This window comes from Pteropus alecto, unplaced genomic scaffold (genome assembly GCF_000325575.1).
Source record: "Pteropus alecto unplaced genomic scaffold, ASM32557v1 scaffold134, whole genome shotgun sequence".
Lineage (NCBI taxonomy): Eukaryota > Metazoa > Chordata > Mammalia > Chiroptera > Pteropodidae > Pteropus > Pteropus alecto.
In genome coordinates, this window is record NW_006436283.1 from 6,281,433 (window position 1) to 6,305,078 (window position 23,646).

Here is a 23,646-nt window from a genome sequence, read left to right on the forward strand (position 1 = left end):
ATCCATCTGGGCTGATGAGCTAATTTCCTCAAGGGTTTTTCTATCTAAGTATGCGAGTCACTGTCTCGGGGCCAAAGTGGAAGTCATATAATAAGAAAAACACTGAATATTTTGATGGGAAAAGAGTCGCAGAAAAACCACCAACTCAAAACAACCCTAACAAAGTGAAAGGAATTTAAGTATTGCACTGAAAGTCTTAAGAAGGGATAGGGGTGGGATTCTGAGAAGTTTCCAGAAAGACATGATCAACTGAAACCATGTGCTCACTGTTGTAGTCACTTAAGATATAAAACAGGCAGTTTTTCGTAGGCTCACCAGCCAGGCTGTCCCCACCCTTACTTTGCCTTTGTTTTTAATGCCTGTCAGGATCTGGCCAGGGACCCACAGGAGCCTAACCATTCCCAAGGGGAAGGGCCTGACGGAGGCTGAGTCTCTGCCAGTTCAAATATTTCTCTGTATCAGGCTACTTGTAGCTCAGTATCTAGATAAGCAGTAAAATGCCAAGGTTTAGAGAATTTTAGGGAGAAAGATTTAAAATCGAGATACTTGTTTTTACTGAGAACTGGGAAATCACTATTTAACAATTTTAACGATAAACCTTGTCTTTTTCGTATCTCCCTGAATAACACCAGCCTTCATGATTAAACAAACTGATGTTTTTTCAGTAACTTTCAGTCACTTTTGAGGGCAAGCCAAAGAAATATCCAGACAGAGCCTGATCCGTCCACATTATAAAATGTACTTCCTGAATAACGGCTTTAGATTGAATAATTTATTCTTTCGCTCCCTCTTCCTGCCCCCAGCGCAACCTGAAGTTGTGCAACGTGAACCACCGTTGTCTCCACCACGCTCTCCTTGGATTCCAGAACGTTCTTAAGTGGCGTCCAGGTCAGTGTTCCTTACGCCAGCGCTGCAGCTCTTTGGGTAAACAGAGACAAATGTGAGGGTCCACGGTTTTTATCTCTTGCCTTTAGAGATCATTCTGTTAAAATTTCCATTTTATACATTTAGAAATAGAGTCCTAGGCCACAATGTGAAGTTTCTGCTTCACTTTCTTCGGTCTCAATTTGGAGATGTGAAAAATAACCTCAGGTAGCAACTAAAAATGACCCCTTTCGGAGAGGAGAAAGTCCAAGGGAAGGTTTTTTCCCTGTTAAAAAAAAAAAAAAAAAAAAAAAGGACTCGAGGTTTTCTGTGTCTCCACTTACGCAGGGATGGCCAGGAAGGAATGCCTGTCCCCCGATGCGCACCGGGCCACACTGTCCCCGCCAGTGCACACACAGGAATCAGCCACCGTCCCCGGTCGGCTGTTTGACCTGTTCCCCTACTGACCGGCACGGAGTTGGCCAAAAGTCCCAATTACAGTCAAATCCAACATTTCAGAAGTTTGTAAATTCTACTGGCCTTTAGTCTTAATGGTTATCTTATACTTTTACACCAGACGTTTTCATCTGAAAATGTCCGGGCTTTTTTTTTTTTTTTAATTGTGGAAAAATACTGAGTTCTTGTAATAACTTCCTATATGCATTTTAAAACTTTTAACGATAAGGATCTATTTTTATGTATATTTTAAAATGTATTTAAAAATGAGCAAAAGTCATCTTGAACTAAAAAAGACATGAAACCCTGACATTTTCCTCCTGGGAAGATGTGGGCAAGCTGAACTCGTAATAGAAGGGTTTTCTAAATGTTAAAAGTAGATTAGCTACGACAGCTATGTGCCTTAGACACACTGATGAGTGACAGCTGTATTCTGTTTCTCCCTCTCTTTCAGGGGAGAAAACTGTTGGTTTCAATGCTAAAAAGTTCTTAGGTAGGAATTAAAAAGTCACCAAGGAGAAGAGCCCTGATCTTAGAGGAGGCAAACAGATCTCCAGTGACAACCTTAAATGGAGCACAAGAGCAATTATGTAAATTCTAGTCGTGTCTCATAAGGCCATTACAACCAAAACCTCTTAATAATAAAATCCCAGCGCTTCGGGCAAAACATTCACTAGCGCATGTCAGACAATGCCAAACTGTAAAACTATAAAAAGCAATTCTGAGAATCCCTCGGAGGTCCCCAACACGGGATGTGACCTGTAACTGAGGCTAAGAATACAGAAAGGCTTACTCAGATGCCTGAAACTCCAGCTACAACAAAGAACAAAGTATCCGGTGACGAGCATCGAGATGCCACCAACACCGCTCTTCACGGTGCCACTGCACCTGATCCAGCCTGTTTAAAGAGAAACACGTCAGTTATGGGGAGCTGGAACCCGGGGCCGTTATCTGCGAGTTATGCAAGTTATCTCAGCCTGGGCGATGGGACTGTAATTCAAAGAATTTACATACCGCTATATACGTATTTAAACAGATGAGAAGGCTAAAATCTAGAAGATTTTAATTTTAAGAAGTGTAAATTAGGTACTCTCGTATTGGGGAGTTTGGTTAATGTCTTTCGTGGACAGGAGATGACGACCGATTGGTTAATTTAAGGTTGAGCGTCTTCCTGGCTTTGGGATGACTGCGGCGGGCGGGAGAGATGGGGGAGGTGGCCGAGGTGGAGGGAGGTATTACGAAATGAAAGCTGTTCAATCAACGGCAGCTGCTATTTTATTAGCTTTGGTGCCTTCGATTACGTCAGACTCGAGAATGAAAACAGACAAACAGAGGAGCGGGAAGATGCCACATTTGTCTCTTTTTCTCTTTTCTTTAGCCTTGCTATGACAGTCACGGCTAAAGCAAGAGAAAATTCTCCAAATGCTTGGAACCAGCAACAGAACAGCAAATGACTCTGGCCTCACCTTTCTGCACAGCTCCCAAGAGCCTCATTAGAGAGACGCTGGAGGTTGTAAGCCTGGTCGGCGGTCCCAAACTCCTTAGAGCAGGCGCACTTCTTTCTGACAAAGGAACCACGGTTCCAAACAGAAGTTACTGTGACAGTCATCTAAATCGGTCCTCTTTCCCAACGCGCACCCGGGGTTCCCAGGGCTGGGCCTCAGAGAGAGCACATTCTAAAGAGGTGGATTAATGTCTGCTCTGGGCGGCGGCTTAGTCTGAGTGCTAGAAGTCAAAGCCGTCTATTGCAGGTCATAAAAGGCTCTTCAAAGGCCAAGGGAGCCCTGGGGATCAGGACCTGGACATGCTTTTGATCTGATGAACATGCAGCCTTGGTGAACCACGCGCACATGCCGAATGAATTGCTCATATTTTCTGTCTGCTAAACATCTGTGCAAAAGGTATGATTCTCTACGATTATAACATTAAGGACACTACCTGTCACTACAGCTGCAGTTGGCAGGTCCGTTCTGGTACCGCACCAGTACTGCAGACCAGCACACACTTATGTTCAAATGCAGCAGAACCACAAAGCATTTAGCAGGTGGTAAAAGTTGCTGTGGATGTAAAAATACTATCCAATGGTCGTCGTCATATTAAGTAACCGTGAAAAGAACGATGCCGGCTTCCGAAAAGTTACACAGGTGATGATTCGCGTGCAAGGTGGTTAGTCTCTTAAACAAACAAAGCGGGACATAGCCCATGCATCTTGGAAAAAATCTGAAGCAAAAGATGGGGAGAAACAGCTTCATGGACACTGCAATTGTACCGCCTCTCAGCAGTGCCAGGGGCCACGTGGCTCCTTGACTGTTCTGTCTTTAGCCAGTGGACCTATTTATTTCGGTACAGGTTCAAATTTATGTGTATGACATCAGTCCAGGCTGTGAGCTGGGATGTGTAAGCCCAGGCCTCCCCAAAGAAGTCCTGGTAGAGTTTTTTTCAATGTCGTTGCCCGTTGCCCAGGTGCTCTGGGCTCCGATTTCCATCCCCGTGGCCTGGTTGTGGGCCTGGGGCAGCTGATACCCACTGCCATGCTGCCTCATCAACTAGTAGACACTGCCCTTGACCTGTCAGTGTCCGGGTCCTGACATTTCCAACCCAACGCGTGTGGCTAGCCTTCCGTGACGCCGGCTCCGCTCTTTAATACCACTGGAAACCCTCACCTTCCTCTAGGCTGCTACCATTTCCCAACACCCCTTCCGCCTAGCTGGGGTCCCAGTCATACGATCTGACTTAGTTCTTAAGTCTCTGGTTGTTCATTACTCACATGCTTTTTTAAAAATCTAAAACACCCCCTTTCATGGGCTCCGTTGGCTAATCGGGGACCTAACCCTGGCTCGTCATATTCCCTTGGGTTCTGATCCTGACTATTCTGAGCCTGTTCCCCACGTGTCCATCTCACACGATACCCGATTGATGGAAACGCTATTTAAAGATCAGAAAAGAGCCTTTATTTAGCTGTTTCTTCGCCTTTAAATACCCATGACCCTATACTGTTTTCTCCCTTCACCTTCTGGCATCCCCATCAGCCAAGTTCTGCTTTTTGTAGTGATAGGAACTATGTTTTTTTCACGCCCCATGCTTTGAGAGATTCCCCCGCTGGGTCTCAGACACCTGCTCCAGTGCCATCTCCTTCGTCAGCAGTTCTCTAATCCAGCTGCTCTTCAGAAGCATGGAGGACATGTTTGAACATGTGATTCTTAGACCTTATTTCAGAATCAGTCTCTGGGGATGATGCCTACGAATCTTGAATCTAAAAAACACCCATGTGGGATTGTCGCTTGTCCAGACTTAGCGACCGAGGACCTAGATCTCTTTGAGCCCCGAAAGACAAGACACCCTGAATTCTGCGAGGGCTCAGCCAAGTGCTCCCAGCTGAAGGCTCTCAAGGCCACAGTGACTCTGAAAGCTTTGAACAGTGGAAAGCAGTTTCTACTGCTGAGGGCTCTGACTCTTGTTGAACCTCCTGAGATTTAACTCTTGAACTTCTACACTCCATTTTCTCCAAGGCCAGGAAAATTACTAATTTCGGTAATTAGTCAATGAAATTCCTTCTCCCCGAACCTCAAAAGATGGCCTCTGATGCTGCTGAATGTCGTACGCCAAATTCTTCCTAATTTATGAAAACTCATGGCACCTTCAGAACTAACAGTCTACCCTGGGCTTTCCTGGCCCGAGCCACCAAAATAGATCCGTTTTTCATCGGCCACGAGAGCTTTTGGTTCCACCTCGTTTCATCCAAATGACAAGAGAGTCTTTTATTCCTCTCAAGGCCCTGGCTACCTTCTCATCTGGTGGAATCATTTCCTTAAGTTTACTCAGGTACCTGTGTCTGAGGACTAGCTGCTGTTACAGCTTTCCCGCTGCAGAAAAGCATATCTGACATCATCTTGAAGCCCACCATCCAACAGGAGAAATGATACCCGGAAGAGCTTGGCAAAGACCATCAGGCAATGTTAGATGCCTACCATCAACTCAACTTATCCTCATCTATAAAAGGGGATAAGACTAGTCTTCCAGGGTTGGTATAAGATTACGAGATGATCTATGTAAACATGTAGGCATCATAGCTGATATATATCTAACTTAGTAATTGTTAGCTCACTGGCTCTGCCTGTAAGTATCAAAGAAATGGATTGGCTTCCTGGGATAAAGGCCAAATAGTCTAGCAAAGGTCTTGCCTGAGCAGAGACTATATAGCCCACGTTCTCCCGCAAAGATTCCAGGAAAGTTCAATTTTAATTTGCAGTCACTGTTGGTAGCCATGGCCTGGTGAAATGACGAAGCTTTCTGAGGAGCCACACGGCCTTTTAGTTCCTGTAGATTTAGACGGCCTGCTGATCTCCTTGGCTAACTGAGGAATCAGGTCTTGACCTGAGATCCTATGGTCTCTTCTAATACCTTCTGTTCATTCAGTGGCACCAAAGTCCGCCACTTTAATTGTGAGGCTAACTTCTATAGTTTTTCAGTTTATAACAGAACTAGAGGCTCTGTGATGGCTACACGTTGTCTGATAGAAATTCAAACTAATCATATAGACTGTAAAAGAACAAAAAGTAGTTTCTAACCAGTATCCTGGAGGAACTCAACGTTAAAGGAAGATTGTACTTTCCCCCCATATTCGGTCTCAGAAAACTAGTGATTTGATGACCTAAATTACTGTATTTCTCATTATTATTACTATATTCTTAGGACCCGTTAAAATGTATCAACTAATTTATAGCATGATACCTACCACTAACTGTCCCAAACAGTAGCCTAGGGCAGGGTTTAAAGACCATGGTGTACAAGTCAGATGGACTTGCATTTAAAGCCCGACAGTCACTTAGTGTACGAACATGGGCAAGTCACTTAAGATGTCCGAGGCTCAGATTCCTCACCTATGAGAGAGGGCGGGTCAGTGACATCACTTCAGAGTTATTATGAGTTCACTGAGATAAATGAGATAGCAATGTAATGCACCTAGCAACGGTCATCACTTGACAAGTATCAGTCCCTTTTCTAAAATGAAAAGTGGATGTATCAAGGATATTCCTTAGCATTATAGAAGATAGTAGGACAATAAAGAAGCCCTACTTGAGAGATTTGCAATGGGCTGTGTGTTTACGCAACTGAAAATCACAGTGATATAAAAGACATCTGTGTTTCCAGTTATGGCGTATTTCCTCAGCAATGTTTAGTGGAAAGGATTACTTGGCCTCAGGAGACTTGGTTCTACTTGCAACTTTGTCACGTACTGGAGGCATGACCTTGGAAAAATCCCTTGTCCTCCCTCTGTCTGTTTCATCACCTACAAAACAGAAAAATCGCTCTGCCCACCTCTCAGAGCGGGGAGGCCAAAAGAAGAAAAGATGGAAGCACTCTGAAAACCACAGAGCAACACAAATGTTCATGTTCATTCTGTTTAGTGGAGAGGGCTTGAGACTACAACTTTGTAGCGGGCCCACGTTAGACCTGTTGGTAGAAAAACTGGTAACCGCTGACACAGTTGGAGAAAACGTAGCTTTAGCTGGCAATGCCCTCTATTTAATACACTCCCATTGTGAAATCTTTAGAAAGGGATAATTAAAATACAAGAGAAAACGCTTTTGGGACCAAACTGGAGTTTAGTAAATATGTGATCATTTATAAAATAATTTTTCCCCAGAGGGAAAAATATATCTTTAGTTAGAGATGATACAAGTTTTTCAGGTGTGAATCCATTCCGAGTTGCACTAGGTCTCCTGTCAAAATTAAGCTAAAAACACCAATAACACTACACACACAAAAGGAGATGGATGCTACACTAAACTAACGAGGCCCCTAGAAAACCTAAAGGGAAAAAAATCCAAAGCTTCCTGGTGACAAAAACGAAGAAACTGTCGTAGCTAGAGTAGTCGTCCAATAACTAAAGGTGAGAGTCAGCAAGAAAAGACGAGGCTACCTGACTACTGAGACCTTCTTGGCTCGTACCTGGGGCTTTAGTCCTACCCCCTAGTTTAGCTATTCTAGGCAAAAGCAAGGAACATCTAGGAAGCTTTTGAAGAGACCGATTCACAATTCAGATCGGTCTCGATGTCCAGCGCCCCTCTCCCCTCATCCCTTACCTAATCTCTTATGTTCTGAGGCTCAGTGTCTGGTTCCTTCTTGGGTCCTATTCTTCGTGGATTAATTTTTCTACTGCACGGACTTCTCTTTTTTGGGGGTCACATCCTCTCTATTCCTGCTCATCTCCTGAACTTCCATTTCCAATTATCTGCCTTAACTGCTACACCTGCCTAGGCAGTTTTAATCTTACCCTGCTCCCAGATCCAAAAATACTGTCTGCTTATACTTTGCTACTCTGAATTCCCGGATGTTGCATCTGACCATAGACCTGGAACCTATTTTGTGTATAACTTGGTCCTGATTAAAATCTGAACACAGTGCTTGTTCTATTTGGGTGGACCCTGAAGTCTTTATGCTTTCCTTGAGTCTGTTCAGCTTGAACACCCAATTCCTACTGGCCATGCCTCTTTCCAATGTAGAAATTCAACTTATCAATATCACCAGCCAATCTGTCTAGTCCAACCTTCGACTACTGGTGAAGGGGAAGAGAGTGATCAAACCACTGGAGCAAGAAATAATGTTTTCAGAACAATTTTAAGTCCAGTGCACTTGAAGGCTCAGATAAAAAGCCAAATGAGTCAACATGTTAGTATTCTGACCCTTATGAATTCAAAAGGCACAGAGTGGTTTGTATGGGCTGGACGGCCCTTGAAAATGAGTGCATTTTACCTTGTGAGAGTCTTTCCCCATGGGGACTGATGAGCTGGGGCTTCTGGGCCACTGGATTCCAATACTGAGGTTTCCCTGGAAACACCCCTAGTCCGAGATAAGCAGGATAAAGCTCTGGGACCCACTCCAGGCCCAGGGAGCTGGGAAGGGTCTTCCTGTCGGCAACATCCATCTGACTGGTGAAGGGGCTTTTAGAAGTATGATGCTGGGCTGAATGTAAAGGCTGCTGGCACGCAGAGAGCACAGCTCGGGGCCAACGGCCAGATTCGGGCTCCAGAGAAGCCTGTTCCTCACTCTCCATCAATGCCCTCACGTTGGGGACTTGATTATGATTGTGGGCTTCTGCTTTTTCTTCTTGAAGAAATTTTATAGCCAGAGAGGCAAGACTTTGATTACGTGACTGTGCTACAGAAAGAAACTCACTGCGAACTGTCTCCCTCGGCGAGAACAAATTTAAATTGAGACCTTCATCTTGGGATTTCTTCTCTGTGGCTGGAACATCAGCACTGAAGTTCTTTGTAGAGTCACTTCTCATGGAAGAGCATTCCTGAATTCTTGTCACAGATGCACTTTTTCCTGCATGGCGTTTGCTCCCGTACGTCTCTACTCCAAGGTTAAGCCCTTCTCCTTGGTTCTCCTTGACTGGGATTTTACCTAATGCACTAACTTTAAAACCTAAAATCTGTGATTCCCTGTCCTTTTCCTGATTCTCAGAGTCTCTAACATCAGCAGAGATTTCTAAGAGGCGATCTTTGCCTTTGGAATCTGTCTCATCGCTTGAACATGATGGTCTTACTGTTTTATCCCCATAAATGAGATTTATGGGAGAACTATGATAATCACCAATAGGCGCATCTAGTAATTTTACTAGAAGCTTCTGTCTCGAGGGATCGATTTTGTCCAATTTTAAATTAGCAGAAGTGGTTTGTATATCATTAGATAAGGCTGGAGGATACTTTCTATCTTGATTTGACAAAGGTTCCATTGGGCTGAGAGGTAAAGATGCTTTGGTTTCTGAAGGATTACTTCTACTTTCCCTTGATTTAGGCAAATCTGTGGCAAGTCCTTTTTTAGGAGCAGTGTTCTCTGATGCATAAAACTGAGCCTTAGTGTCTCCCTGGGGAATAATCTCTGGTTCAGGATTTTCTAACATTTTGTGGGAGAATTGAATGTGATTCTTGATGTCTTTGTTTGCCTTTGGATTACTTACTCTTTCCAAACCAACAGCTGGTAGTGGAAAGGACTCAGTTGTCTCTCCTGCTTTGCCCCCTTTCGACTTCGTATTTCTTTTCTGATTCTTTGTCCCCAGCTCTCTCTCATTAGCTTTAACCAAGTCTTTGATTGAACTTTTCATTTTCTTAGCATGTGGGAGCACAGCCTGCTTGGAGTGACAAACATTTTGATCAGTAGGTATAGTTGGTCCTATCATCTTACAATGTGGCAAGTGGGATTTTAACCGTTTAAATGGTTTCTTACAATAAGGACATACTTCCATTCTGGATGAAATATCACTCTCTCATTCCTGAAAAAGGTAAATGTGAGATTATGAGGAACGCATCGTTTGTACAGTAAATACCAATATTGTATTTGTCATACCTTTTAAAATTCAGTTGGAAGAATCCAGGTTAAAGATAATTTCTAAAAGTTTGTTGGATTCATTCTTTTTCTTACAGAGGTAGAAAACAGAAGACAGTTGGATTTTAAGATAAATATCCTTGGCTCCACTTACACTGGGGACTTTACATTAGCAAGTCTTCTAGGAATCAATTGTTACAAAGACTATCAAAGAGGCTTTTCAAAATTCCTGACTAGGAGGTGAGCAAGACCAAAAGACTTGCATCTAATAAATTAATGGTCAGTGGAAGAAAAGGTATCCAAATGCCAGAATCAAAGGTTTGCTATTTAAGGTTGTAGCAAGCCAACTGGCTATCACACAAGTATAAAGAAATTGTGAAAAACGCTAAACACATCATTCAGGGAAAAAATAGTGAAGAATGAAAATTCAGGCCAGGATTTGAAGGTGGTTGATTATAGTAGTGGTTTCCAAAGTGGTACATATGGAAGATTTACTGGGTGCAAGAAGAAACAGAACTTCCATTATCTACCCGTGAGAAATGAAGCTCTACTAACACCTAACATGTTAGTAATGGGCATATATATATGTGTGTATATATGTATATGTACTGATAGTTTATAGTACAATGAATTATTGGTGGATTTGTTTGACACTTTGTGAGATTCATACTATGTAAAAACATTAACAAATATACCATGTATCATTTAAACTTCTTTATTATTTCCAGTTAGGAAAAGGAAATATTTCATTACAAAGCTCAATTGAAAATTATTTTTTTTACATTTCTTCTTTCTATAAAGTTCCTTGAACCACTAAATAGGTCAAAAGTGAGGCTCTGAAACCATTTACAAAGTCAATAGATATAATCCTGGCCAACCATTTATCAAAGCACCCAACCCACCTTATCCTACCTGAAGTCAGGCAAAACAAAATTGTTTTCTGTCAAGCGACTCTAATTATTCTTACTTTGGAGGTATCTCTTTGACAATTTAATGCAAGTTACGGACCGATTATTTACAAAAACACATACAACTGGAGCCAGTCCCTGAGCCTTAGGCTAAAAACTTTCTGAGACCTCTGTTAGACTTGTCTGCCTCTACAGTACTCCACCCTCACACTTAATCTTACTGGAAAGCTCTTTGTACCTCACGTGGTAACGTCTTATCTTGAGTGCCTGCTTTCTTACCCGGGCTTCTCTGCAAGGATGCTAATTTTGCGGTCGTCTCTCCTGGATCTCCATGCTTCACGATCGCCGTTCCCGAGTTTGGCAGAATGAAACTAGATTTTAACGTCAGCCTGTGCAAGACACAGTCAGAGAAGTAACTCGATAGTACTAAACCAAATAACTGGGTTATCAGCAGGGCAGTTCCCTTTTGGTGTTCCGGAAAGCGGAGAGTTAAGACTTCACCAGCGTCTTGGGCACAGGGCCCATCTCAAAACTTACGCTAATCTTGGCCCTCACCTCCGGCGCTCTCCAGCGGACTTTTCCGCCCCTGGCCGGGTCACCTCGCCTGCCCTCCTCCCCTCTCCCTTACTTTTCAGCAAGCTGTCTAGCTGCTGCCAGCGGCGTGGGCGGGGACCGCCGGGCAGCTCCTGGGTCCGAAGCCTGCTAACCCGCAGCCCCTGCTCCAGGAGTCGGAGGCGTTGGGACGCCTGACGGGACTCGTTCTGTGGCTGCGGGAAGCCCCCCATTTGGCCTGCCACCGATCGACACCTCTCCAGGCTCAGGACAGTCACCCCAGACCTAAGGCGGGGGCCATAGGAAAAGTCTTGTGAGTCGAGACCCCCCCACAACAACTTCCTCACCTTGCAAAATACAAGTACAGGAAGCCCCCGAGGCAAGCCCCCCAGAGCAGCTCATTAGCAGCTTCCTAACTCCCGATCCCAGGACCCGCGGTGGGCCGTCTACATGATTGCCTGATGCCTCTCATATATTTTTAGAAAATTTGTTACCTCACAGGCACTTATGTCATATACTTATGTCGTATTATTATGACGTAATTTAATTTCATTTAAACCTAGCTGGACGCTTACACTGTCTCCGCTAGGCTGCGAACAGGCGAAAGCCCCGGCCATCTCTAATGTGGTCCTCCTCTCCCTGGAGCTCCCAGTAGCTCCTCCCCCTCCGAGCCCGCCCCTTCCCGTGGGCGGGGTTACCGGTCGGCGCGGTCGGAGGAACGCCACTGCGCAGCCGCGAGAGGGCGGTACCACGGCGGCTGCGACATGGGGGGGCGCGGAGCAGACGCCGGAAGTAGCAGTGGTACGGGTCCCACCGAGGGGTACTCACCGCCGGCAGCGTCCACCCGAGCCGCGGTGAGAGCCAAGGCCCGAGGGGGTGGGCGTGGCGGCCACCGAAACACAACACCCACTGTTTTCTCTCCTCGCGGAGCGGCGCCGCGTCGCTCCCCTTCACCGGCTGCCATGAGCGAGCGCCTCCGGCCCAGGTGAGTCCGTAGGGACCCTACTTCCTTTCTAGCCCCTCGTCTGTCTTGAGAGATGGAGTCGAAGGGGCGCGCGAAGCGGGGTCCAGCAAGCGTGGGCCCTGCGGGTCTTTATTTGGGCCCGGGGGAGGAGGGGAGAGGGAGGTGCGACTGTTCGGGTACCTGCTCCCGGAGCGTCCTGGAGGAGCGACTCCACCACGGTCCAGGTCTCCCCACCCCATCTTCCCCCCCTCGTCTTTCTCTATTTGGATTGAAGTCTGGTCGGTCCCGGAAGAGAGACAGTGGCCCTAAAGCGTCCTAGCCCTAAATTTAGGAGGGCGGGGGGATGGGAGGAACGTCTGATCTTCGAGTGGGAGCCCTTAGGCCGTCTGTGAGGGGACCGGGCGGGGAGCTGCCGGCTCCCCAAGGTCAGAAAGAAGGATCGGGCTTAACCCTGCAGCCGGGATGGAATAGGTTAGACCGAAGAGTTTGTGCCCTGGACGGTTGTGAACACGGAAGGGCGGATGGCTAAAGTGACTTGCTGAGTCTCTCTCTGCCTGTAGCCTTTAGAACGGGCAGGATTCTAAACTGTTTGGGTACGGAGCCGTTTGACTCCGAAGGCCGGAGGTAGGATTATATCGCGACGCTCTAGTTTTCCACAGAGCCTGGCTTCAGACCTGGGTTCGGGGTTTTATGCTTGCTTGAGGTGATGGACTGAGTAGAGTCCAGGCCAAGCTGTGATTTCCGTCTTTCCTTCTTACTGTGAGAAGGAGAAAGTTGAAAATTGGGTACCCAGAATCGGGAGGATCAGCTTTATTTTAAATTAGAAAAATTCCTCATCGTGGAGTTTGAAGTGAAAACTAAAGATCAGCAAGTTCGACTTTCATTTTTCTGAAGAGGAAAAATTTAGAGAGCTCAACTGATTGCATTTTTCCAGGTTCACTGTGCTTTATTTCATAATAGTCTCAGTGACGTTTAAGTGAATAAAATAGGATTGCCTCGGCAGATTATCTGTATTTTCTTGTTGGTCCATGTTTTCATTGCTTCTGAATGTAATTGACAGTTTTTCCACGAGGACACTGCTCTGGAGGATAGTTAATTCTTGGAATTAAGATTGTGGACAAACTTTCTGATGTCATTTGGTCCAGTAGTGAAAATCTAGAGTTCCTCTAACTTCAAGCATAGGATTATTGATTTGGGTCATGTGTGAGTGAGGTGTAAAGCTTTCTTGTATAGAAAATAAGAGTAGACTAAATTGGAAATTAGTGGCCCAGTTACCGACATGTTGTCAGAATTAGGGACAAGATCCTTAGGGACAGTAAGCCATATCTGACTGCCATTTTTTTCCTTCTCAAACCCAGTCATACTTCTGACAGTTTCTTGGGATGTCTCACATATCTGAAAAAGTCAAAATATTTACTACAAAAAGATTCTTTTTATCCAGCACTGTACACAAATATAAGTACCTGGAATGTGTTTATACTGGTAACAGATTCCTTTTTTCTAGTACACAAATAATGTCAACATGTTTAGACTGATAACTTCATTAATATTAAAAGACATAATTTGATTTGGACAGGGGTTTCTTACTTTTCTCTTCACTACATGTTTCGGGGTGTATGATGGACCAGCTCTGCCACCCAGCTATTTTAGTAGCTCCAAGTCAGTTCACTTCTCTGGTTCTGTTTCCTCAATTTTAAGATGCAGGATTGGGTCCTAGATGGTGGTTTTTTGAATCGTTTCACAGTGTACTGGGATGGCCGTCGAGGAGCCGGTGTGTGGCAAGGAAGCCCTAATTTAACCGAAACATCTTTTATCTCATATATATTAAGGGATTATATTTTTTTTCCGGCGGGAAGAAAGAGTTTTTTTACTTAAAATTTTTTTTTGAAAACCACTAGTCTCTATTCTTTAGGATTTCTTCTATGCTCAGTTCTAGGAGATGACAGGAAGATTGGAGAGAAACGAAATGATAAAAAGTGATGTAATGGGCCATCCTTAGAAGTAACAGATGCTTAAACAATAATCTGTAACTAGATGGCTAGGGAGATTACAATCAATTATAGGTGGCTGCTAAAATTATAACCTGGTCTCTGGCATTAATGTTGCAAACTGTAATCTCACTGATTTTGCAGATAGGGTTGAAATGAACATGAAGCTGTAATCTTGCCAATTATTTATGATGTTGTTGAAAGAAGGATGTTTCAAGGACAGAATCTGGAAAGAGCCTAGAAAAAGAACTGAAGAACAGTTAGGGCTCATTCTTAATGCAATTCCTTCCAAGAGAGAATTCTGGTACTTTGAGAAATCAGCTGATTATGGAGCTGGGCTATTTCATGTGACTTTCCCAGAATTTAGTTGAAATTTGCAAAACCAGTTCATCCTCTTTGTTCTTACATTCTTTTTGCCTTGTAACCGCCTTGATATTCATATCTTGTCACCGGAAAGATATGTCCCCAATTATAAATGAGGAAATTGGAAAGTTTTGGTCAAGCTCATAAGTTTGGTTAGAGTGACTCAGCAGCCCAAAGCACAATCAGCTGTTGTCACACTGATAAAAGAAGAGTTTGGAGACTGGCGTGCTGCCCTTTATGAGTTCCTTTTTGGGTGTCAACTAGCTTTCCACTAGTCATTGCTCTGTCACTTCATCGCGTTTCCGTGAACATTCTCTGGTCTCATGAGGACGAAAGTAGTAGTTTCTTGGTTCAAATCTATGGTAATAGTACATCCATTTAATGATTATTGAAACCTGGTATTCATCTAGTTTTTAGCCTCTGCATACTTCAAAGTAATGTGTAGATATGATCTAATCTCTTGGGAGGAAAGTAGGAAGCAGAAGTAAAGATCTTATTTTACAAACACCTGAGCCTTAGAATGAAGTAAATGATGTGGCCCTTGCTGGTTGGTTGGTTGGTTAACGCTTTATCGGAAACACGCCCACCTTTCATCATTACATGCCTAAACTGGATCCAAACTCATTAATAAAGTTAGGTGTATTCAGAACGTTGCAGAGTACAGGGAATCGAGCTCAGGGTGATAGTTTCTTCGGTGTCCAGCCCTCAACTCCAAACGGCAGGATGAAGGGCCACAGTGAGCCATCCTACTCACATAGAAGGTACATAACTGGATAGAAGTTATGCTCAAATTCAGTGCTTTCCAAAAAGCTGTTTTTCTCTCGAGCTATAGAAATTTGAACCTTTAAGAGTTTTCATTATAGTAGATTATGCTGCTTTGTATAAATTAGACTCTAGTCATGCCGTCCAGTAGCATTTTCTGCAGCGATGAGAAACGCCTGTATCTGTGCTGTTCACTACAATCGCTGCCCGTGGCCATTGAGCACTGGAAATGTGGCCAGTGTTACTAAGGCACTTTTAATTTTAGTTAATTTTAGTTAATTTTAATTTACATAACCACATGTGGTAGTGGCTGCTGTGTTGGACAGCACAGTTTCAGGAAATTTGACTTATATTTATACCTCCTATTTCTGTTCTCTAATTGGGGTTTAGAAGTTCTGACAGCACGTGACATTTGCATTAAAAACTCAAATTTTGTCTCTTGCACATCTGAAAACACTTTACTAAGGGAGAAGTGTGATTTTTCTTTAAATCTATATGTTGAGTAGCTCGTGCTATAGTCTCAAAGTAACAATCTGGTGAAGTAATATATATCATAACACTGGCGGTGTGGCTAGAGAATCAAGTTTATGTGTCCAAGAGCAGCTTTTCCAGTGATTGTTCAGAAAAGTAATACTTTAAAGGGCATAGAGCTTTTGTTTAAGTGATAGTTGGGGGAAAATCAGGGATGAAGGAAAACTCCGAACTTCTATGGATTCTTGTGTAGCACCATTTTTAAAGAATTTTAAGGATAAAATAGGTGAAGGCAGCCACTCCACGTCTTTGGTGCTGTTACACGGGAGGGAGTAAAATGAGGTGACTTGGAATTGTAACGTCGGGAAATGGAGAAGAGACGATAACCTTAATGAGGTGGAGTTTGAAAGCTCAGTCGTTAACATCTTCCTGCTCTTATTCTCAGTAGGCGTAAGTTGTCACGCTTCTTTTTAGAAATTAGTCGCACAAATTGAAGCTTGCCCTTACCGCTCCTATTTTATGTTTTTGCTCTTTGTGCCCAATGATGATGTACTTCCAGTTTTCACATATTGAGACATCATATGATGAATTCCATTTTCTCAGGAGAGAGGGCAAATTTATGTGTTGTCATGGTTTACAATTTTAAGTGTCTGAAAGATCAATTGTTGGATTTTTTTTTTTTTTCTCCTGGTGATTTAATTTCAGAAAAAGGAGAAGGAATGGCAGTGAAGAAGACCACCATCTTCCCCCGCAGACCAAAAGGAGCAGTAGAAACGCTGTCTTTCACGACTCCTGGGACACAGAGGTACGAAGTGTGGTCAGAATCTCTGTTCTTTTCATTGCTTGAGCTAACTCAGTCTCTTCCGTGTAATTACAGTTATCCTTTGACTAAATAAAAGAAAGTGATCTTGGTTGTAATGGTTGCACCTTTTTTTGAGTCATGGCCCCTTTGAGGAAGCTCTGCACCTTCTCCCCAGCAGAACAGTATATATCGGCACATATTCATACACTCACCCCATTTGTATTTGTTAGAGGTTTTCTGAACCTTTGAGAGCCCTTCTTTGAATCTCCTATTTGATATTTCAGAAACTAATTTATTTTCTAATAGTTTATAAACCATTCTTGACTCTAAGGCCATCATATTTTGTTGCTTCAACTCATCTGTCTTTAAGAGAAACTATAAGCATTCAGAATACATAATGTATGTGTATGAAAAATTCTGTTTTTAAGTGTTTTTACTTTTTTGTTATGTTCTAAAAAAGACCGCCGCAGGAGGCAGAGTAGAGGGGAGAGAGCGGGGAGAGGGTCAGAGGGTCCTAGAGTTTTGACTTCCTGAAAGAGTAATCGAAAGGCTGATCCACAGCGCAGAGAGAGCGCACATTAGTGAGATTGTGCACCTAGAGACTCTGCCGGTTACCAGTTACCACGCTGACAGAAAAAGCCCTCGTTGGCAAGGATTCCTACCTAAGCTCCAGCCTCATAACTTCAAGCAGAATTCTGTATATCACAATTCTCGCACAACCAGATAATTTGTAATTTAATTAGTCCTTGATACTAGGACTTGACCTACATCAGTCAGGAACATCTAATGACAGGTGCCGCTAGATCCTCCTGTGTGGAGACTTGAGTGTCTGTTGCTTTTATCCCTCTTTTTAAAATCTTCCTATCGCACTTTTTCTTTCTTTTTAAAAAATGATTAACAGAAAAGTTATTGAGCTTTGTTTAATGTAATTGGAGACTCTCACGATGAAAGAAAACCAGAGATTAGCGGCTCCCAATAACATCTGATGATAAAACTGTAACAGTGATCAAGTTTCTGTTATCTTTTCGAATTATAGGACTATTCCTTAAAAGAGTGTGCCGTGATTACTTTCATGGTGTCAGCATGAGTATTTCTTTACTTGTATCTGTATTTAATTTCTGCTATATGATGTTCATATTCAAAGTTATAGTAGGTCTAACTCTATGTTGTATTGGTCTTTTTTTTCAATATCTATAGTTGTGATGCCTGAGAACAGGAATGTAAATTGTCATGTTTAAAAAAATTAAACATTTCCAATCTCTTATTTTAAGTAAAACTCCGTAGTATTAGTTTTTGCTGTGTTTTCATCACTGTTTGTAGAAAAGGACCTTCATCCCCTTTAAAACCTTATATTGGGATCGCAGAAGAAAACCACAGTTGTTATTCAACCTGTTGGTTCACGTGTCTTGTTCTTACTTGTCTAAAGAAATTGAGCGGTTAAACCAGTCTAATCGTTAGTCAGGGGATAGACTAGACTGTCTCTGTTATAATTTACAGTGTATATGAGTACTTTTATCTGTCGTGGTCATCTGAACTCACTGGCACTTGTGACCCTCTGTGTCAGTTTTGCTGACTGAGCCTTTACCCGCGATCTGGTGGCCTCGGGGCTGTGCTTCCTCAGTGGTAGTGGTAACAAGTAATTGGGCACAGGGAGCCCAGGGAGAGCTGGAGAAGCAGAGGCCGGGGAAAGTCTTTAACATGGAAACTGAATCGTCACCATTAGAATAGATGATTATGCTTAGAGCACAAAAATACCAAGGTTAGGGGCATTTGGCTGCTTTTTGACAATTGTGTATAAAAGGAAAAATAATAAAATGATTCATTATAGATGGATTATTTCTTTATATAATTAACTTATTAATGAAAGTGTTCTTTTAATTCTAAGGTAGGGCTGAGGTAAGTTCCCTTAAGACTAACTCAGTTAAGAGAAAATTTAAGAGAAAACCTTTGTCTTTCCTGAAATACTTAAATAATTTGAGAAGAGCTTTCATTTGAAAGGAGTTTATTTTAATTCTAAGAGAGATTTAAAATTACTTCCCAAAAGTTATCTTTTTCTCTTAAATGTATTATTGGCAAATACTGGGAAATAAGATGAAAGGTGTTTGTGTTAAACTATTAAACTATGCCACGGGTAAATCATAATTAGTAGAAAAATGGAGACAGCAGATGCCTCATTTTTCCTAGATGCCCTGAAGCTAAAGAATGTGAACTGACCTGCCACATTAGTTAACATGGAAACTTTCACTTGTGCATTTTCTTCCTGTCTTTTTAGTAGGTATTATTATTTCTACTTTTCAGATGAAAAAATTTGGGCACAGAAAAATAAAGTCACTTGCCTAAAGATAGACAGCTAGTGGGAGGCAGGGGGGGCGAACCCCAGATCTTGCCGGTGGAGCAGCTGGCTCCTAACCGGGGTGCTGCCGGCTCACGGATCGTGGGAGGGAAGTTCTTGCAGACTTCGCTCAGTATGCCCAGGGGCAGCCAGGTCCTGACTGCTCTCAGTCACAGGACAGAGAAGGACAGCTGGAAATGTTATGATAAGGTATTAGCTAGGAAGCTGTTTTCTATTTCTAGCTAGGAAAAGTGAAGAAATTGGGGTTTAGTGTTATTTTAGAAAATCTCATTGGTGTTTGAATTGAAGACCTTGAATTTGAGCTCCAGTGACTTAGATTTAATGACTTGTGAGCCTTAGGATGCTATTTTTGAAATTGAGCTATAATTTGCTGGCATAGGACTAAAAAGTCTTTTTGTAAAGCCATTCTTTGTAGATCTTGTTGGTTAATGTGTATGTCAGGCTTGTCTTTCTCTTCAATGAGCAAGAAGCGAAGTGATTTCTTTATCGCTTTGTATCTTCCTGTTGGGTCCTATACCAGGGTAGCAGCATTCCTTGATCTTGGACAATTATTTGGGTGGGTAGAAACTGCTAGATCTACCTTACTTTCAAATTTGTTCTGTTAGTTTGAATTGTATCTTAACTTGTAGGCTAATCCTCTTTGCTTTCAGTTTTAATGTCTTCATCTACAAAATACACTAGACGTTTCTGTGTAGATCTGACTTTGGTGTGTAGGTTATGCCTTATAAAAAATGCTGTTGCCTGAATAAATAAAAGCAGTACCTTTTTACAAGACCTCAAATTAAAAAATATCTTTAACTTACCAAGGCCATTTTGATTTTTCAGAGCACTGCGAAGTAGCAAGTAGAGCGAGAAAATGCGAGATAAAACAGAAGTGGCTTCCTTGGAACAGCCTCTGCCTTTTCTCGTCTCTGCTGGAAGGGGAACATTTTTGATGTCATAATCCTAAAATCCTAAGGGTATTCTTACCAGAGTGTAGAGGCCTGACCAACTAAAAAGTAACAGAACCAGGGGAATCCATGTATCATTAAAAGTAGGATTCTGTAAATCCATTTGTTTTAAGAATGAACCGACAATGGGACCATTTAGGGTAATTTTTCAAAAGAGTATTTGAGGCTTTTTGTTTTCGTCCATTCTCATCTTGAATCTGTCACAGGGTAGTGGGCACATCCTCAGAGACAGAACTTTTGGCAGACTCTGTCTCGGGTAAAACTATCAGGGTTGTGCACTTAAAACGTATAGCAAGTTAACGTGTAAAAAGGTCCATTCAAAATGGAGGAGCAGTCCTTTCAAAAGTTAGTCTGATTTGTAGTGTACATCTTAAGAAACTCTGCTCACAGCTCAAGTCCTTGAAATGTTTGTAATACAGCACAACTCCCAGCATCAAAAGCTGCCGCAAGCAGTTTCACATTGAAACTAAATGCTAACTAAGTGTGTTAGGTAATTAGGGTACGTACATTCACGTGGTTTTTGTAGGTGCGTATTATTTTTGGGGCCGTTGAAATTTAAACAAAATGAAGTGATAGGTAATAGAATATTTTAGTTAGAAAGGAACTCAAAACACATCGTGTGGTCCAACTTCATCGTGTAAGGACTGACACAGAAAATTGACCCACCTGCATTTTCTTTCCTTGCTCTTTAGAAAGTCGTTTACATAACCCACTGAATTCATTTGGAGTCTTCTTGTCTCACCGGTGAGCAGACCCAGAGCTCTCAATATTGGGCACTTGGGAAGCACAGGATTCTACCGTAGATGTGCTGGTCGCCGCGGTAGGATCATCTCTTGCACTAAATCCAGATTGTGCAGTGGCCTCGGAATGAACTTCGTTCTGGCTCCCGGGGTGTAGTGTATATAGTGAGCAAGATTTCCTTTTTCTTTTGAGGCACATGCACATTAAAAGCACCCATGAACGGGGAGATGGATGTGAGGGGAAGCTGGGGCTTGATAGAAAATGAATACACTGTTGATCAGCTTTTCTAATTAGGAAGAGAAAGCATACAGTTCAGGCAATAAATATACACATATTTAGTTGTATTTTTATGAAGCAGTGACTCTGTTTAACATTCTTGTCTGGGGGGCTTTCTAAGGGGTATCAGCAGGAGTAGTCTTTAGAGTTAGTTGATGCTGTTCCTCCGTGGGTATCAATGGGTTATCTCTACCTTGACTTCATGCCCTGGGTCTGGCTGAGGGACCAAGAGTTCTTTACCTTTGGTATAGTTTGCGCCCTGTGCTCCAAGATGATGAACTTCCTTAGCTTCCCTGTTCTCTGCTTCACGATGGATTGATACTCTTCCTTTCAGCCAAAGAGTGGGACGCCTCCCTGTAGCTGCTCTGCATTCTGTCCAGGGTCCTGAAAGCTGCTGCTCCTGTTTTTTGCCCTTCTCTTCATCTCCAGAGGCTTCTCATCCACTGCTTCTTTCATTGGCCTCCTCGTGTGCCCTTTTCCCTCCCAGCTAATGTCTCTGCCTTGTTTCCCCTTGGCTCACTGTGAGCCTTCTCTTTCTCCCAGTACCGCCAGCCTCCTCAGCTCTCTGCAGCCACCGCTGGTCCTTCCCCATCTGCCTTCCCCCCATTCTTCTCTGGGTCCTGGCTTCTTCCTTGATGGCACAGAACATTCTCAGGGCTCACTGACTCTCAGCAGACATGTACTGAGCACCGAGCACGGCTGACCCTCAAACAACACGGGTTTCAACTGTGCGGGTCCATTTATATGTGGATTTTTTTTCAGTAAATACGTACAGTACTGTAAATGTATTTTCCCTTATGATTTTCTTAACTTTTCTCTAGCTTTATTATAAGAATATAGTGCATAGTACATGTAAAATACAAAACACGTGTTAATTGGCCGTTCATGTTCTCCGTAAGGTCAGTGGTGCGCTTTCAGTAATTACATTTTTGAGGGGTCAGAAGTCATACGTGGATTTTTCTCTTGCGAGAGGGATCGGCGCCCTAACCCCCACGATGTTCAAGGGTAGGCTGTGTTTGCTGAGTACTGTCCTGGGTACCTGGTGTGAACTTGAATGTCTCCATTTCCTTCCTGAATCCCTGTTACCTCCCTCATTTACATTGCCATAGTCCTCACGTGGGCCTTCTTCCCCACTCGATGTGTTAGAAGACTTCCCAGGTGGCCTCTGCTCAGTGTCTCCGATGTCACTCATCTGAACAGAGCCCCGGCACCCTTCCTCCTGAGTACGGATCTCAGTGTGTCCCACACCTTCACAAACTGTCCCTGCAGACTTCGGGCACGTGATCTAGCTGTGACCTCTCATGTATTTAAAAGTGATTCGACACTTGCTGGATTGCGCACAGCCACACCACTCGTTAGCTCCTCCTCCCCAGAACTTCTGATTTTGCTCTATTGTTCTCTTAGTCTGTCGCCCTGCTTATTCATTCTTCCTCTTCCTTCTAGGCCCAGTTCAGACACCATTCGTTTTAAGGAGCCTACCCTAGTTCCCTCTGTCCATACCTGTTGCTAGATTCCTGTCACTGCAGTAGCTGTGTAGTGCCCTCATCAGTGGCTGCGTCGTCACCAGTCTTGGTGAAGCTCCGTAAATGCGTGAGGTGGCCCTCGTGCCATGCCTCCCAGTACCTAGCGGGCACGCACATTGGTTTGGACAGTGCTCGGACATCAGAATGACCGGTGCCTACTTGAGCCAGGTTTTCCTGAGGCGCGGCCTCGGCCCATATGCTTCCTAAAAAAGCCTGCACGTGATTCCAAAAGAGACTGCTTTCTTCTGGGTCTTATCCCAGCGACCGCAGGTACCAGGGTCTGTGGGTGGATCTGCTGACTGGCTGACTGAGTCTTCCCTTTTCACACAGATCTTCACTACACGAGTCTTACAAGTTGCCTTTCTATATTTAGAGAGAGATTCTTGGTCAGAATATTCATAAATTTAACTTTATTGTGCTTGTACACCTGGGTTTCTATTTCACAGATCATGACCTTTTTTTCTCTTGATTTGTAATATAAGTTTGTCATTGAAAATGCCCTGTTCAGACGTCAGCACTGAGCCTAAACTGAGTAATTCAGAGACAGTAAATGAGCGTTGTAACTGGATTTGGATGAACTGTCTGAGGAGGAGTCTCTGTAAGAGTCGGGATGGATTCCGACTTGATGCGTCTTTCTCAGCCCCACAGTTTCTGGACTCTCAGGAAAGAACTTGATGTGTTTTTGAAAGAACAGGAGTAACAAGGTAAACTCTTCTGTACCAGTTTATCAGTTGGAATTCTCAAAACCATGCACTGTCAAGGGGTGCTCCTCCCACCCCTAGGCTTTGATACTGAAAGCTTCACCAAGTAGGGGGAATACAGTTTTTTCCTATTTCAAGTTTTTTGGTTTTATAAGACAAAATGATTTATTTCTGTATGTACCTTAAAGCACTGATAGAGACTTAAAATTTGATTTTATGCCTTTAGGGTTAAAATAATGGTCTTTCCTTTATCCCATAAATAAGACCACTCTGATGGCTGACAGTGTTAAAACTGATTACAATAACTTTCAAACATTTTTGACCCTGTCCTACGGAAATGTTTTATGTAGTGACCCAGTACATACCAAATATATTTGTGAATAATTGAAAAAAGTTTCACAGAACAATCACCTTACCACGTTGCACTGATTGCTACCCACCAAATGGGTTTCACCCCGCACTGGAAAACCCTGGTCCGTCCACAGATGGTGAGAGACTCCTGAATGCCTCCCCGTAGCCAGAAGACAGGCCTGACTTGGCAGACAATAAGAACCAAAGTATCTGTGAAGGAGACGTGTTCATTTTACCTTTGGTGACAATAGTGTGTGTAATGTTTCATATGTATTAACATCACACATAAA

At 43.2% G+C, this 23,646-nt stretch overlaps 2 protein-coding genes across 6 annotated transcripts in view; one reads left to right on the forward strand and one right to left on the reverse strand.

Moving 5' to 3' along the window:
* Positions 1 to 515: 515 nt before the first annotated feature.
* CUNH17orf80 (chromosome unknown C17orf80 homolog) lies at positions 516 to 11,768 on the reverse strand. 3 transcript variants are annotated; one of them, XM_025047119.1, is made up of 6 exons: positions 11,687 to 11,768; positions 10,839 to 10,948; positions 8,077 to 9,598; positions 2,787 to 2,882; positions 2,114 to 2,218; positions 516 to 918 (listed from the first exon to the last, which is right to left on the reverse strand). In XM_025047119.1, the coding sequence occupies exons 3-6, from the start codon at positions 9,569 to 9,571 to the stop codon at positions 890 to 892; spliced, it is 1,725 nt and encodes a 574-aa protein (XP_024902887.1). In that variant the 5' UTR covers positions 9,572 to 9,598; positions 10,839 to 10,948; positions 11,687 to 11,768; the 3' UTR covers positions 516 to 889. The 3 variants fall into 3 exon arrangements, with proteins under 3 accessions (XP_024902887.1, XP_006912323.1, XP_015445244.1); XM_006912261.3 differs by lacking the exon at positions 11,687 to 11,768 and adding an exon at positions 11,459 to 11,568; XM_015589758.2 differs by lacking the exons at positions 2,787 to 2,882; positions 11,687 to 11,768 and adding an exon at positions 11,459 to 11,568.
* A 52-nt stretch (positions 11,769 to 11,820) lies between these two features.
* Positions 11,821 to 23,646, forward strand: part of FAM104A (family with sequence similarity 104 member A) — a 15,508-nt gene continuing 3,682 nt past the window's right edge. For 2 of the 3 annotated variants that reach the window (XM_015589699.2, XM_006912263.3), the window contains exons 1-2: positions 11,837 to 12,096; positions 16,365 to 16,464. In XM_015589699.2, the coding sequence (XP_015445185.1) occupies positions 11,876 to 12,096; positions 16,365 to 16,464 (321 nt within the window). In that variant the 5' untranslated portion in view covers positions 11,837 to 11,875. Of the gene's footprint in view, positions 12,097 to 16,364; positions 16,465 to 23,646 lie in introns of all 3 variants that reach the window. The other variant, XM_006912264.2, reaches the window with a different exon arrangement.

Bases quoted from the DNA above. Each gene is read 5' to 3' on its own strand.
- CUNH17orf80 (XM_025047119.1), bottom strand. From the start codon at position 9,571: ATGGAAGTATGTCCTTATTGTAAGAAACCATTTAAACGGTTAAAATCC. The intron at 2,883-8,076 runs GTAAAATGCACT...TTCCTTTGTCAG, and splicing joins TGGGGAAAGACTCTCACAAG to AAAGAAGTGCGCCTGCTCTA. The intron at 2,219-2,786 runs GTGAGGCCAGAG...CTCTTTAAACAG, and splicing joins CTTGGGAGCTGTGCAGAAAG to GCTGGATCAGGTGCAGTGGC.